We start from the raw sequence: 17519 nt of genomic DNA on the forward strand, positions 1-17519 counted from the left end.
TACAAAGAATGAAAAATGCCTTGATGATGTAAAAGAAATTCACAAGTGTGATAACCACCTAGAGCAGGGGTGTCAAACTCCGGTCCTCGAGGGCCGGCATCCTGCAGGTTTTCATTGTTTCCCTGATCCAACACACCTGACTGAAATTAATGGGTTATTGTGAAGAAGTTGACAAGAAGCTGCTGGATCCATTTGATTTTATTCAGGTGTGATGGAGCAAGAAAACAACTAAACCTACAGGATAGCGGCCGTGAGGACCAAAGTTGGACACCCCTGATCTAGAGCATTGTGGTATTGTGCCCATGAGTTGGCTACAGGATAGCATCCATCCATCCATCCATCCATCCATCCATCCATCCATCCACCCACCCACCCACCCATCTATCTATCTATCTATCTATCTATCTATCTATCTATCTATCTATCTATCTATCTATCTATCTATCTATCTATCTATCTATCTATCTATCTATCTATCTATCCATCCATCCATCCATCCATCCATCCATCCATCCACTCACCCACCCACCTACTCACCCACCCACCTACCCATCCATCCATCCATCCATCTATCTATCTATCTATCTATCTATCTATCTATCTATCTATCTATCTATCTATCTATCTATCTATCTATCTATCTATCTATCTATCTATCTATCCATCCATCCATCCATCCATCCATCCATCCATCCATCCATCCATCCATCCATCCATCCATCCATCCATCCTCTCTAGAATCAGGGTAGTTTAATCTAAAATCTGAAACTGGTTAAGAACAGTTAAATTACAAAGTCTTGTAACTGTGAGTTTAGTTTAAGATAATTGGATTTTAATGTTAGTAAAAACAGCGTAACTGATCTTAAGGTTTTGGCCTCCAGGACATTAAAACAATCTGAGATGTGGAGTTAAATATTTCAGAGCAGTGCTTTGCTCAATTTGCACTTTCCAAATGTATAAAAAATGTGAAAATTCAATTAAATGTGAAATTTAATTAAACCATCTATTTTGTTTAATTAGTCACATTTGGTTTGTTACTTTAGAGATCTATTTCAAATACAATAAAAATGTTGCTGACTATTTTAACTTTTAATAGTGTTAATTGTTTTATTCTTTGTAAAGTGACTAGAAAATGTTGTTTTTTCCCTCCTAACAGCGCAGTGCAGACACTGGAAGGCCTGGGGAGGCAGGGGTTTAAAACAAATATTAGCTGCTTTCATCTAATTTGCTTTGCTTTTTATATTTGATGACCACTTCAGTTGAACTATTACCTAATATAAACTCATTTACATGTACCACCCTTCCCCTGGTTGGTGTCCCTGCCTGAACCCCCCCATATCAAAATCCTCTGAGACCCACGCCTGCAGACCCCTTTGGCTCCTTACCTCCGTACCTCATACAATACAAACAGCCCTAAGACGAAGTAGGAGGACAGTTGGGAAGATGTGGAGCTGTACTCAGAGATGATGTCAGCTTATTTTAATGTACCTCAAGTTAAATAAAAAAGACAAAGAGTCATTTTTAACCAATTGTAGATAAACTGGTACATCATAAATGACAGTTTCAGGTTTGATATAAAATGAATTCTCTTGTAGGAAAAATGTGAAGGAGGAGAGAACTGAGGGAGTGCAGATGGATGACTGAGGACAGCAGCGGGGTTTTATATTTTCCTGTATGATGATCTGTTCTCAAAGATCAGCAACAGCCAAGGGGAGCGAGAGTGACTCAGCAGATCTTCCACACAAACACAACCACACACACACACAACGGCAGATCTGGACAAACATAAACCCCAAAATCTAAAGACGGAAATATCATCAAACACACACACACACAAACACACACAGGAAGCTGATCTTGTGGGTAATAAGGGTAGCCACATTGACATACTCTCCCTCTCTTTGTATTTTATTCATTTTCTATGACTCTCCCATTTTTTGGGACCATCTTGCATAAACAAAGCCAGTGATCCCCTGAGGACGATTGGAGAGACAACACACACACACACACACACACACACATACACACACACACACACACACACACAGAGTTACACAATCCAGTTTCAACATATTCATTTGAACAAAAGCGGCCACAAACTCACTTGGATGTAAAATTTGGACAAAAGCGTGGTTACACAATAAAAGCGCACACACTGAGACACGCTGAGGGAAAGCGACAGTCACACACTGACTCACAAAAGTAAACAGAAATGTGGATGTGGTCTGAGAGCTGATGCAGAAGCTAAGCCAAAGCGGTGTTTTCTTCACAGGTTGCCAGTCTCCTGGAAATCAGCTGAAATCAATGTTTGCTTGTTTGGGAGATCAGCTGATCCACTCTGAATAGTTCTTCTGTTTGCAGATGGCTCAGCTTTTATCTGCTCACATTTAGACATTTCTTTTCTGTGAACATCATTTTAGCTAAAATATACACAAATGTATCCTGAATAGTTTATGCTGTACTTGTTTTTCTTCTCTATAGACGGTTGGCTAAAGGTTGGTGGGACAGAAAAAAATCGGCATTTGATTTACATCAGATTGAAAAAGCCTCTTATCAACCACTGATGCTCAGACACTAAAGCCCTCTGATACACCAGCAAGACTGTTTTTATTAAGTTTTTATTGTTTTGTTTGTTGTGGATAACATCACACGTCATCCTTTGCTCCTTTGCTCAGTGGAGTTCCTCAAGGATCAATTCCTGGACATTTTTAATTTCTTTGTCATCTTTGAAGACACCAGATCCACAAGTTTTCACATTTTAAGGCTTGATTGTTTGACATAGATTAAAAATTGAATGTAGTTTTAGGTTTGTATATCCTCCAAAAAAAAGCATTTGATCTACGTTTTAGTCAGTATTGCAAAAATCACTCCCTTGATTATATTTCAAGTCATTACAAATAATAATTCATGCTTTTGATTCATTAGAAGTACAGTAGATATTAGTTTTTGATGTGTTACTCAAAAAACTGCTCCTTTTTTAATGAAAATTTCAATATAAAGATAAAGAAAAAAAATTAACCCCCTTTGCAACAAATAGGCGAAATTTATTAGAGTGAAATGAACTAAAATATGTTATTAAACATTAAGTTTTATGCTGTTCAAATAAATTATAGTAAGAAGGTGTAAACTTCTTCTTAGTTTACATCGGAAACATGACATTTGTTAGTTTAATCCACTAGTTTATTTAATGATAATAAAAAATTATTATCTAAAACTACCTGCAATCAGGTGATAATCTAAAAACTACAGCAACAGTCTTTATTTGGGTGACATGGTTCAAGTTGGTCTAACACCTGCAGCAGCTGTGTTCGCCATCATTTTTATTCATCTTTATTCATTTATAGTTATTAAAATATTAAAAATTGTACTTTAATTTGTGCAAGTCTTTTCCTTTTTTCCACGTTTCCTGTACTTTTTTCTTTAATTGTGAATAAATTCAGGCATTAAGAGGTTAAATCAACATCATGGACGTATACATTCTCAAAGTGTTTTTGGGGGGGGGGGGCTTAACGCTTCCGCTTTCTTGTATTTCATTGTTTCAATGGTTTTACTTTTTTATAGCAGTGGACCAGAACAAAATAAAGGAGCGTTGCGTTGGAAAGAGGCATTTTTGTGGCTGTGGGTGCTTGTGAGACTCCTCACCTTCCATGGCATCTGTGAGATAGCTGGCAGCACTCAGCGTCCTCCCTCTCCTCTCTGACTCCTGTGTGGACGAAGGCCGAGGCAGCAGAATCGTACTTAGCTCTGTGGTGGATGTGGGCACCTGAGACGCACAGAGACGGGAAATCATTTTATTTACTCTTGGATGGATAAACACTTTGATCATATCCATCACCAGCATCCCTGAGGAGCTGTCAGCCATCCCATGCTGCAGCAGGAAAAGGGCCCAGCAGTCAGCCAGAGTCGAGCCTTCAGCCACAGCGTTCTAATGATGCTAAATGCTAAACAGAGTAGCTACAGCATCTTCACTTTACTACTATTTCCCTAATATCTAAGACCTCCAGGCACCTGTTACGTTCATTCCTAAGTATGAGCAGTCCGCCACTAATCCATTACTGTTCTGACACACACACACACACACATTTATGACAGTTCTAACAGGTCATACGTACACTGTGCAGAGATTCCGTTGTTTAAATGTGTTTCTGTGAGTGTGCCTCCTATCACCAGGGCAACAGATAAGCAGGTAATGACTAGTGTTCAATGAATCAGAGAAACTGCCGCTGTGCATGTGAGCGTTGCTCAGAAAAACTGCTGGATGCTTCTCAGAAGAGCTGAACAAGCAAAACATCTACTTGAAACTGACCTTCAATCCAAACTAAGGCTTTAAATTATACAAACAATGGCCCACCTACCGTTGCCACTTTTGTTTTATGTTTTGAGTTCTGGGTTGTGACTGCAAAATAAAGACTTATGCTCAGATCACTTACCGCTGCTCCTGATCATGATGTGTGCTTGAAGCTCTATATTGCATATTTCCATACGGTGTTTCATTGGGCTCAAAAGTGTGCATGGAAGTCCATGTGCAAATGTGCTATGATGATCAATTAAACCTTAAAACTGTTTAAAGGTCTCTTGGCTCCTTCAGTCAACTCCTGATAGCTAGGTTGGCATAGCCAGTGTCTGTCGTCACCTCTGATTGGTGGTAATGAGCTGTTTTTTTTTCTAAGGATTATTAAAAGTGTTGTCAATAAAAGTACAAGATTGTTTCTGACAGTACGTTCTATTCTACTGCTGCCAGAGCTTTTTCCACATAACATTTACATCAGTTTAACTGGAAAACACAAGTTTCCCTGCTGGCTTGAAAATGCAGGTATGTTTCACTTTAAAATTTAAGTTTATCATGTTGACTCAACAGTGAGTGGCTCCAACATTATTCTGGGAATTCCTTTGATTTTGAAACAAGTTGTTTTGTATTACTTAAAGTTAGAATAAACTGCCAATTTAAATAGTAAATGAAAGAAAACTGTCATCACCTAGGTCAACAAGCACGCCTTTCTGGATTATTTTAAAGGACGCTTTTCATTTTAAATGACTTAATGTTCATATAACTTTTTCCCAGTTAAGATTTAAGTTCCTAATTTGTTTCAACTTGCATGTACAAAAATCTTAACAGATATAATAATAACTCAGACACCACATTGAATTCTCCTCCATCCATGCTAACCATGGACCCCTCTCTAAACCCCTCAGATTAATGATGGGACCAAATCAGACAAACCTGACCCCTCCATGACCACCTGACCCCTCCATGACCTCCCCTCGTTTTAGAAATGCCCGCGTAACTCCTATTCCAATTCTCTTCTTTTTCCCTCTCATTTTCTTTCCTTTTTACACAGTCTTTCTCCCCCTCCCTCATTCACATCACATAACAAACAAGGTCAAGTGCACACACTGGAGAATTGTCTCTACAGCACACCACGACAACACAAACACTCTGGGTCTATGGCACAGGGCCTCCTGAGCCACCCAGTCTCTTCACCGACGTTTAGCAACAGTCTCCAGAATCTGCTTTGCACACCTGAACCTCTGCTAGCCCCAAACTCAGATATTGCAGCAAATATTTTCTTCTGGAGCTCCCATCCCCCCACCCACCTTTATTTACTTTTCATTGTTAACTTAAAACTCTAGTAGAATCAACTTTCAGAGAAATCACACTTTTGTTTAAAATCTAAACCTCGCCAGAGTTCTTTAAGTTAATAAGAGAAAAATATGTAAAGAAAACTACCTTCAGTTTCTACCACAACTACCTGTCAAAACTATAGTTGAACAAGGATCCAAATACAGAACTTTACACACAGATGAAGAAACTAAAACTTTCATTCAACTAAAACAAAACCAACATTAGCATGCATATGTCAAAAGTCAAAAAATATCTTCAACCTGTCCAGCAGCAGAATGATGGTCTGGCTGCTATGTGCTGAACAAATTTGCTTTATGGGTGTAAGGCTCCTCTTGATAATCTGATTCATTTATTTATTATTTACTGTTATTTATTATTGAATCATGAAATCTTGCTGGACCTGACAGGGGGATAGAAAAGAAGGAGGACAGCAAAAAGAAGCAAAAAGAAAAGCAGAAAGAAGAAAGAGGAGAAAAGACAACAGACAGAAGGCAACACCAGACAACCAGAAAAACAGAGCTGGCAATCATCAAGAGTTTCTAAATAATAACCAAATCAACAACAAAAGATAAAGAAAAATATATAAACAGGAAAAACAAATCACAACAACAACCTAAGTACCAAACACACACACACACATTACAAAATAAAAAAATAAAAAAACCTGACCTACAATAGCACAACTCAGACCAGGGACCCAGGCCATCGGCAGCAATCCCGGTGCACCAACCCCAGCCCCCCACCACGAAGACCAACCCAGAGGGTGGCAGAGGAAGGCCCCAGCCAGAGCCCCCCCCCCCCCCCCCCCCCCCCAGCCCCCACGGTCTTGGGGCACAGGCACCAGGTGGCCAAGATCGGCAGGCCAGGCACCGGCCATTCAGGGTGGCCAGGGCGAAGGGGCCCAAGCCCCAAGAGCCCAGACAGAGGTCACCATGCCTTCTCTGCTCACTTTGTTTGTGAAGCTTGTGTTGTTTGCAATTAACTATATATATATATATATATATATATATATATATATATGTATATATATATATATATATATATTTATTGATATATATATTGATATATGTATATATTGAACCTTCTTCATGGAACAGACTCCAGGAGGGAAACAAACAAGGCAGAGAGCCAACAGAAACAAACTAAAAGCAAAGAGAGTAAAATTAAACAAAAGAACAAGATAGCATGACACCACAACATCACTATAAATGAACAAAAACTGCACGGCTCTGGTTTACCCTTGCATGAATTTTGGTGGCTTAAACACAATGCTACAAGCAAAATGCCAAACACAGTTGAGGCCTAATCTGGTCCCAAACCTTCCGATACTTCAGGTTTAATATCATTTGTGGGCCAAACATTCTTGCCTGTCTGGGCAGGAATTTCTAACCTTAAAAAGACAAGAACAAACAGCAGTGCTGGACACCACTAACAGGCTAGAGAACAGATAAAACTGCTCAAATATTCCCAAATTTTGGTAATCATTTTACACTCATGACATCATTGCAATATTAAGGATTTTATTTTCTTTTTAACTAAAGTTTTGTAGGTTTGAATGCAGCTCCCTTGTTCAACATGAGTTTGTAAAAGTGGACCTAACAGTGTTCCCTGCTGAGTTTCAGACCTCTGAGCTCTCAAAGAACCTGCATGGACATAATTTGCTAAGGTGTTATTACATAACACTTCCTGGTAACTGTCCCTCCGGTGAGACGTGATGCACTGGCCTGAAGGTCGCCGCCCACAACAACACCTACATCCTGTCTGTGTGCTAAGCAGGGAAGCACCAGGGAAACACACGCACACTCGAACAGCAACCAGCCGTGAACTAATTCAGCTTCCTTTAGCTGATGTGGGTTGCCATGGTGACATTTCCGTCGCAGTAGTGTGTGCTTGTTCCCTCCTCCTCCCACTCCTGTCTGAGCAGCAGGACGGCAGGTCTGTGTTCTTCATGGACAAGAGGAGGCAGAAATAATCTGTGTCAAAACACGACGGCTTGAAACTCCCACACAGCCCCTGTAGTTCAACCCAGCGCTCCCATTTATTAGAAAGTAACTTCTCAAAACTGCATCAGATGTTTCTTTCAGTTGTGACAGCAGAGCTCAAAGTGGAAAAAATAGGTTTTTATCGAAAAACTGGCACAAATGGGCCTTGAGCAAATATTATGTGATGTAGAATGACTTTTTATTTGCTGTTTGGTTAGGTTTAGGCTTAAAAAGATCAATCCAGATGTTAGCTGAAAGTGACATAAGTTTCAGTTTTTGGTTTTCTCCTGAAAACACATAGTTGACCCCGAACCTTGAGGCCTGGGGCTTCTTCTCAGGAGCTAAAAGATTACTTCAAGTCTGGGTCCAATAAATTTCCACTTGGTTTCCAAGGTTCAGGGTAGATTCGTATTATTAAAATTATGGGGTTTTTATCTGCGCCTTAGAGCATAACTGCTGTGAAGGAAACAAAGATAACACCCCAAAAAATCAAGCCGACGCCCAACCACATGCCGTGTTATTAAGACATTAATATTTCATGTTGTGGTATACCTGCCACTGTTGTTACACTTTTATTTCAGTAAACTGATCCAGATGAAAGAATTAACTTTACTCTACTTAAATGTAATGCATTAATGATATGACAGCAGTGTTTCCATAAATATCCCCTTAAAGTTGAATGTCCCTAATTTTTTGTAAATTCTGTGATGTCATTAAGGGATAAATGAATGAATGGATGAAATATACTTTATAACGGGGGAAATTGTCAAGTAATCTTTTTCTTCTTTTTAAATTAACAACAGTCAATAATTGATGGTCAAAGTCTTTTTCCTGAAGGTACTGGAAAAACGACCTCCCAGACCTTTCTGTCTTTCAGTGGACTTGAAGAAGCCTCTGACTAAACTTGTTTATTCACTGTTTCATGTAGAGGTTTTGAAGAATTGTTCATTATTTTCAGCAGCTTCTGCAGAATTCTTCTCTGGACATTCAGCTCCATATCTTATAGAAGATATGCAACATCTAGTGCAGACACTGAAGGATCTCAGCTTCTGTCTGTCCTTTCTTGTAGATGCTTCTGTGTTCCAGTCCAGTCTTGTATTCCTCCACCTCTTCTCCCAGGATGTAAACAGCAGTTTGTTTATTTCTGTTCATCCTGAACAAAAAGCTCTTTTGTTTGTGTTCAGGATGAGGTGATTGTTTCTGCACCACCTCACAAAGTGACTGATCAGTTTTCTGCACTCAGCTTGTCGTCCAGTAATCAGAGTACTTCTGTAGGTGACAGGAGTTCTATTGGAAGTATGAGGTGTCTAGTGTGAAGAGAAAAGGTGAGAGTCCAGTCCTTGGTGGTGCTCCAGTGCTGCTGATCACCGTCTCAGACACACAACCACAATATCTCACAAATTGCAGTCTGTGTGTTAGGTTTTCAGAAAAAATCCCTAACTTGACCTTTCTTAGGACTGCTATTTCATCCCTAGAACATTTTTGGTTCTGGTTCCACAGAAAAACATGGACAGGGTCAAAGAAAAGACATCCTTAAGACCCTGATTCTGAAAATGGTTCCTATAGTGATCGTGCAGCTCTCATCAATTCATGGCTTTTTGTGAAACCACCTTGTAATTTTAACATGATCTTTGCCATCATTACATCACTTTGGTGCTGAGATTTCATTTTCATTTGATGTATTTTTACATGTTTGCTCCATTGGTCCCTCAAATCTCCTCAAACATTCTTGACCCTTTGGTTTGACTTTTATGGGCAACATTATATATATATATATATATATATATATATATATGTGTGTGTGTGTGTGTGTGTGTGTGTGTGTGTGTGTGTGTGTGTGTGTGTGTACATCTGACATTTCTCTGTTATGATGACGGGACATGGAGAAGCACGATGGGAAAGATCAGCCGGGTGTCTCTACGGATGGACTTGAGAATAAACACAGCGGTAATGGATTAACCCATGGACGCCTCCGTGGAGAATGGGAACGTTTTAACACACACTTTTCCTGCAACTTTTAGATGCAACCCTTCTCCAACACACTTGAATCAAAGGACTGGCTCGTTACCAGGCCTCTGCAGAGCTGAATGGCATGCAGATGACATTTGATTTAGGTGTGTTGGACAAGGGATGCATCTAAAAGCTGCAGGATGGTAGATCTCAAGGACCGGACTTGGGCACCCCTGTTCTAGAGGATCTCTGGTCGACTCTGTTTGTGTAGCGACGGCTGTCGGTGATCAGCTGATCGGCTTTTCTCTCTTGCTGCGTGTGTTTATGGATCAGCTGAGAAGGAGGAAACTAGCGGTTCATGATTCATATCAACACATATTTACCCCAAAGTGTGGTTGTTGGTAGGACCTTCTCTAACACAGTAGCTGGCTGGTGGTAGGCAGGGTTTATACTTCAGCTATGCAGGGGCAGGTCTAGAAAAGTTCTGATGGGGGCCAGGAGCCCTGACCAGGAAAAGGGGCAGAAATTAAATATCTTTTTAGGTCTAGATTTTATGAATTATTGAACTGATAATTACAACTAAAGCGATCATCTGATGTAAAAAAAAATGAAGAAAACCTAGTAAAAAGAGCAGCCAATGACGTATTTTATCAGCAGTGTTTACTTTGGGTGAAGCTGCTTTAGGACTTTTATCACTGCTGCACAAACACTCACACTTAAATGATAAAAGGAAGAAGCTGTTTTTATCCAGATCATCAGTTTTATCAGAGTTTCTTCATCAATGTCGGTTGTTTAACTTCAGTCGCCACATCTGCTGGTTTTAGGACAGAAATTATCACCATGGAGACGGTTGGTGAAACAATGATATATGAATTCTAATTATGCTCTAGAACATGGTAGAGATGGTTTAGAACATATATATGTTAGATAATAACATTATTATTATTATTATTATATGTTAGATGTTCAGTAATGTTCGCAGCAGAAAAAACATGGAAATGCTCAACCATTTAACCCATATTTGTTTTAATGTATAAAAACAGCATATGAAGATGTTAATAAGGTCAAGAAACTTAACTTTTAGTGAAGTGGGTCTTTATGTACCTCTGTTTCTCCATACTTCCTGTTACATAACAGTGATTGTCTGGTGGGCTGCTTGCGAGCAGGTGGAAGTGACTGAACACCTCCAGGCATGAGCTGCTATGTTTGTCCTCGTGACCTACTGTCTAATAAGGAAAAGGGCAGAAGTGTTTAGAATAAATGCAGTCCCAATGGCATGAAGTGCTCGGAATTTCAGCTGCTGCAATTTTATAAGGTTTTTTGCTGTAGAAGTGAAGCTTAAACTATGAAAATAGAAAGTTGAGAACGTACTGTTAAACAGAACAACACACGACCACAACAAACCCTTTCAAACAGAAGCCTTGGGATTTACTGGGAAAATCATCACTAACACAAAACGAAAACAAGAAACTGGAAGGTTTTTAAGGATACCGAAAGATTAATTAGTTTTTTGTTTCAACAGCACAAAAACGAGTGTTCTGAGAATCCATGTTTTAAAAAAGAAGTGTTCAGTGACTCAGCAGAACGCAACAGCTTGGTTTAAAATTTTTCTTTCAAATCTTTTTTGTGCTTAACATTTAACTCCAACAAGACTCCATCCAATAATCCCCCCAGTGATCTGACTTACTTTATAACCTTTCTGATCATTTAATTCAAGGTACCATTACATAAGTTTCTGAATTTAAAACTTTGCTTTTTGTGAGATTTATTATGTACATTTCTGAAGCCGTCACTGTCATGCAGGCCTCTGAGTTTGAGAAACCACACTTCACAGCTGTGTTTTCCAGCCTGGACCATCATGTGACCAGTGTGTGTTGCTTTACCGCACCGTGTCACACACCAGCAACTGCATATCAGCACATTGACCATTTTGAACAAACACCTAGGCTGATTCAGCAAAGAAACTAAAGATGGGCACAACTAATCCACTAGTCCAAAGGGACTGCTATTCTAATGGTCGATTGCTGTTTGGAGGAGAGTTATGTTTTATTGCACAGAGACGCCAAACTGTTTACAGTACTGTTAAAAGAATGGTGTGGTCCCTTTAAGACTGAGCTACAGAGAGACACAGTGCAGGTGGACGATCAAAGTAGAAACAGCTGTGAGAAACTGCCTGTTTAGTGATGAATGTCCAGTTTTTACTATAAGCTTCGTCAATAAATACCACAGATCTTTTATTTACAGCAGAGTCCCATTTCTGCTTCACCACTGCTGGGTAAAGAGGAGGTAAAGAGGAGTTAACCCTGCAGCTAGCTGCAACTTCAGTCCAGATCGAATCACCTGGTTACTAAGCTGTCACAAAAATATGGCATTCTGGGAGCAAAAAGATCAGATGGAAAGACAACAAAAGTCACTGTTTTGTTGTAGCTGAACGCTACTGTTGGTGCTGTGTTCAGTTCACCTGGTATAACCACCGCCTTTCCCACTAAACAGACGTCTGATGGACGCGCAGATCACGTCGATATTGTGTCCGTCAGTCCATGACCAATCCTGGACGTCTACACAATGTGAAAAACAGGTCTGCTATTTTAACGTCTAACCATGACTGCACCTGGACGTCAGTATACAGTTTAACATCTGAGCGTCAGACTTTTTTGGAGGTCATATGGACGTCTGACGCAGGTGCAGGAAATTTACATGAATGCCGCATCTTTTCATTTAAGACAAATATCAAAGTTGTTATCAACACCATTAACTGACTCAACATTACTTTTTAATTGTTTTTTATTTTATTTTATTTTTGAGAACATGATATTTTATTTTACATTTTCACTTTTTTCTGTGCTGATTGATGTTGGGATTTCTGATCGCAGGTTGTGGTAACCGTCTGGCTCTAACTGACATCAATATGCTCTGAACCCTCTTTTTAACGATTACATCATAAGATCTTTTTAAAGTCTGTGCCACAGTCTTATGCCATTATGTTTTCACAACCACGCCCCCTGGCTGAAGTTTAATATGTGCCAAATTAGTGCTGAGAGCTGAGGCAGCACATCTTCATAACTCAGCCAGAGCCTTCTGAACTCAACCAGTCAACTCCGGTCAGCCTGCAGTTCTACGGCTGAAGCTTTAGCTGAAGCAGCAACTGTTCTCACATCATTCTAATCTGCTCAGAAGTTGAAGGTGAGTTTAGTCAACTTCATTTTATGTGTAACTGGGTATTTATAGTGTCAGGTCTTTTCGCTTTGTTGTCTTCAACTACCTAAAACCTGCTCTGGCTACAGCTGTCATTACAGCTCCTCCCTTCAGTGTTAAAAATGAATTGGAAGGAATCTTGAAAATGATCGACCAGTGTCTAAAATACATTAACATGTCTGCATTTAGCAGACGCAAAACAGTGACTTGGTCAGTCGGCAGTTATTTCTCAGTCACCCAGCGGTTATGCTCACGGTCAAAACGTTGGCACCTGAGATTCAAACTTTCAGGCTACTAGCAAGCTAGTCAGGCTAACTGCAACAACCACCACTAAATGCAGCTGTTGTCCAGATAATTTCACCTATAGTAAAGTAAGCTGACGTAGTGATTATTATGACATGATTACTTTTAGCCGCTCAACGTGAATCTCTACTAGAGTTGGACTGGCTGATGTAAGCTATATTCGCTAGGCTAGCAAAAAATAAATAAATAAAAAAACAACAACGGCAGCTGTCTATTTTAATATTTGCAGACATGGTTTGGTATTTTACCAGCATTGCTAGTGGATGCCACAGCAACATATTTCTGCCTTTCCATATTTATAGTTATTTTGCTTTTTCTATTTAGCAGATGGGATCATGAAACGTAATGAGTCAGCAGACTTAGAGGTGGAGGATATACAGCCATCACTCACGACCAACTGCTGCAAATATAATCAGTTTTTTCTCTCCCCATTATAGTTGTTTGAACAGGTTTTGAGATAAAACCCAGTTTAGCTTTCATTTTTATATTTTTTTGTCGACCTACAAACACAAAAAAGTTGGGCTGTGTAAATTTTTCTCTTACATCTAGTGTGGGCAACCACTGTACCACCATTGTGAACCACCACTGTACCACCAGTGTGGACAACCACTGTACCACCATTGTGGACCACCACTGTACCACCATTGTGGACCACCACTGTACCACCATTGTGGACCACCACTGTACCACCAGTGTGGACAACCACTGTACCACCATTGTGAACCACCACTGTACCACCAGTGTGGACAACCACTGTACCACCATTGTGGACAACCACTGTACCACCATTGTGGACCACCACTGTACCACCATTGTGGACCACCACTGTACCACCAGTGTGGACAACCACTGTACCACCATTGTGGACAACCACTGTACCACCATTGTGGACAACCACTGTACCACCATTGTGAACCACCACTGTACCACCATTGTGGACAACCACTGTACCACCAGTGTGGACAACCACTGTACCACCATTGTGGACAACCACTGTACCACCAGTGTGGACAACCACTGTACCACCATTGTGGACAACCACTGTACCACCAGTGTGGACAACCACTGTACCACCATTGTGGACCACCACTGTACCACCATTGTGGACAACCACTGTACCACCAGTGTGGACAACCACTGTACCACCATTGTGGACAACCACTGTACCACCATTGTGAACCACCACTGTACCACCAGTGTGGACAACCACTGTACCACCATTGTGGACAACCACTGTACCACCATTGTGGACAACCACTGTACCACCATTGTGGACCACCACTGTACCACCATTGTGGACCACCACTGTACCACCATTGTGGACAACCACTGTACCACCATTGTGGACAACCACTGTACCACCATTGTGAACCACCACTGTACCACCAGTGTGGACAACCACTGTACCACCATTGTGGACAACCACTGTACCACCAGTGTGGACAACCACTGTACCACCATTGTGGACCACCACTGTACCACCAGTGTGGACAACCACTGTACCACCATTGTGGACAACCACTGTACCACCATTGTGGACAACCACTGTACCACCATTGTGAACCACCACTGTACCACCAGTGTGGACAACCACTGTACCACCATTGTGGACAACCACTGTACCACCAGTGTGGACAACCACTGTACCACCATTGTGGACCACCACTGTACCACCAGTGTGGACAACCACTGTACCACCATTGTGGACAACCACTGTACCACCATTGTGGACCACCACTGTACCACCAGTGTGGACAACCACTGTACCACCAGTGTGGACAACACAAGATTGAAATTGAGTGTTGATTGAATTTTCTTTTCTTTGTTGTCAGTCTGTGTTTCCAGACGGTGGAACGCCAGTTTTCCTGGATCTTTTTAGCTCAACAGCAGGTTCGTATGCGTTTACAATCATGTGCCGCTGAGGAGATCAAATTAATCTATAAATAAAGTTATGTTGTTATGTTATTTCTTAGTCATGTTTCTTACTCTCTGTCATTGCAAGTGTCCACCTCCTCCACACCTTTACAAGCCAGAAGCAGCTGCAGTGGGAGGCTGCAGGACAGGTTCAGGAGATTCTTGTTCTTTGGCAACTAGACTGAACAACAGTGATTTCTGACATGTTTCTCATAACCTAAAATAGAGATCTAATATTATGTCTTAATTTTTAATGAGCTTATTTTTTATTTTAATTACTTTAAGATAGAAATTGCCACTTTAGGATGAATATTAAGCAGTGGCTACAGACAGGCCAAAGCCTCTTGATGCAGCCAGTCCAGGTTCTGTCCCAACGTCTTTCTGACCCACTACCTGCTGTACAAGGACGCTGGAGCCCACAGAGTGTTAAAAAACACTAACTAAATGCTTGTGTGTTGACCACACACATTATACAAATAGCATTTTACAATTCCCTATGGGGAGGAATTATTTTTCATTTCCCTGAACAAATTGATTTGAATTGGCCTGACTAGTTGACTTTATAAATCCCATAAAATGCCCATTCCTAAAGGAAAATCAAGAGGACATTATCAGAGGAAATGAGAAAAAAAAAAAAGAACAGAGTAAGCGATGAGACAAGAGTCAACATCAGAGTGACTTTTTTCCTGCTGGAGAGAGCTCGGAGAAGAGAAAGGATGCAAGACGGATACTGAATTAATCTTTATTAGGAGCCGCCTCAGTGCGAAAATCTGCCAAAGTTAAGTGGTTCCGCTTTAATTAGAGGGATACAGATAATTAAGTTCTTCTTTCTTTGATTATTATTTTTTGATAGTCATGTCTTTTCCAAATTGCTTCATTATTGCAGATTAAAATGTCCCTCAGAGTCTGTTTAATAGATGGCAGGTGTGGAGTCAGTAAGACTGAATGCTGGGATTAAATTAAAAGGTGCTTCAGCAAAGTACCAGTTTAAAGGTTGCAGACTTATGCAGTCAGCGGATTTTTTTAATTATATTTCAGATTTTTTTTTCATTAAATAAAGTAGAATTGAGTTACAGATGTGTTATTTCTTTACTTTAACTGCACAGATAATGGTCAAATAAATTGTAATGCAATTATAATACAATTCTTCCAATCTGTTAAATCTTCTGATTGTAAAGGTGGCAGTTTATATTTTACATTGCTTCAGATCAGTAAGCTTCCATGTACAATAATTCATGTATCATTTTTAATTGATTTTTTAATGTATTATTTCCCCCCCACATAGCTCAAACTTGCACCCAGTCCAAGTTACCAGATCTGCATGCATGTCCACCCATCACCCGTTTCTCTCTACCTCTGCATGAGTTTGTTCAGTGACTCATGCAGCATGAAAGTGATCTGATTTTCACCTCTGCTGGGCACAATGTAGGCTATACATACGTGTGTGTGCAGACACACAGCTGATCAACTGGGTGTTAGCAGCCTTACAGCAAAAACACAGATAAAATATGTACAAGGTGGGAAATGGTGAGTCTGTGGGTGTTATTCCGTGATATGACCTTTAGCAATATCCACCATAAACTGGTGTAAGACCAACTTGAATGTGTTTAAAATGCTGTTCAGTGCAAATGACTGTATTCTACTTGCTGTACAACCTGAGACAGCTATCTAATGCACTAGTGGTTTGATTTAACTTCAGTGTGTGTCACAGACAAGAAAAATGTCCACATGCCATCATTTCTCCCAGTGGGGCACCTCAAGGTTCTGTGTTAGAGCCCTGTCCCTTTAAAATATACAACACCTGCTTGGTTCTTGTTATCCACTCACATGTCATATGGGTTCAATTTATCCTTTTCTAAACAGGTGATACTTGCCAGTACCTTTTATTCAAACCAGATTACTCCACTATCTAGGTATGTAAGCGCTTGTAGTAGGTCTCCTAGCATGCACAGTTAGGCCTCCACTGATGGTCCAGAACACAGAGGAACATCTGCTGTTTCATCACAATCACTCAACAATTCATTGGTAACCCATAGCTGCCTGAATCAAATTCAAGTTGCTAAAGCTGCCTGCAGAATGACTTTTGGGTCTGAAGCAGCTCTTTAAACTGAGTCGTGCAAGTCTCTGCTCCTTCTGGACCACTGCTTTTCTCTGAGGAACATTGTCTTCCCCTGCCATCCCATGTTAATAAACAATGTAATATCTTGTGACTTTGATATTGATCCCATTATTAATCTTTAAATATATTAATATTGCAACTGATCAGTAGAATGTGTGAAGCTACACCAGGCCATGTTGCTCGCCGAGATGAATAAATGCGTGCCGAATGAAACAAATGTTACCATTCAAATCCTTTCCATCTGACTCCCATTTGTGCTACTGCATTGTAACTTACAGTGGACAGATGTGAAAGAAATGTCTTTAAAATGATTAGAAATAAACTTGATTTTAGAGGTTAATTCTACAGTATGAGTTGAGAAACATAATACTGTTTTTAGAATTCAGTCCTTGCATTCAACAGCAGAATACAGCGTCTAAACAAGACATGATAT

General features: G+C 40.2%; 1 protein-coding gene across 1 annotated transcript in view; it reads right to left on the bottom strand.

Moving 5' to 3' along the window:
• The window catches only part of LOC121629242 (sodium channel protein type 4 subunit alpha-like), a 265035-nt gene that overhangs the window by 106893 nt on the left and 140623 nt on the right, over positions 1-17519 (bottom strand). The window contains exon 15 of the mRNA XM_041968881.1: positions 3643-3763. Coding sequence (XP_041824815.1) covers positions 3643-3763 — 121 coding nt within the window. The remainder of the gene's footprint in view (positions 1-3642; positions 3764-17519) is intronic.

The sequence above is a fragment of the Melanotaenia boesemani genome, chromosome 18 (assembly GCF_017639745.1).
Source record: "Melanotaenia boesemani isolate fMelBoe1 chromosome 18, fMelBoe1.pri, whole genome shotgun sequence".
Classification (NCBI taxonomy): Eukaryota; Metazoa; Chordata; class Actinopteri; order Atheriniformes; family Melanotaeniidae; genus Melanotaenia; species Melanotaenia boesemani.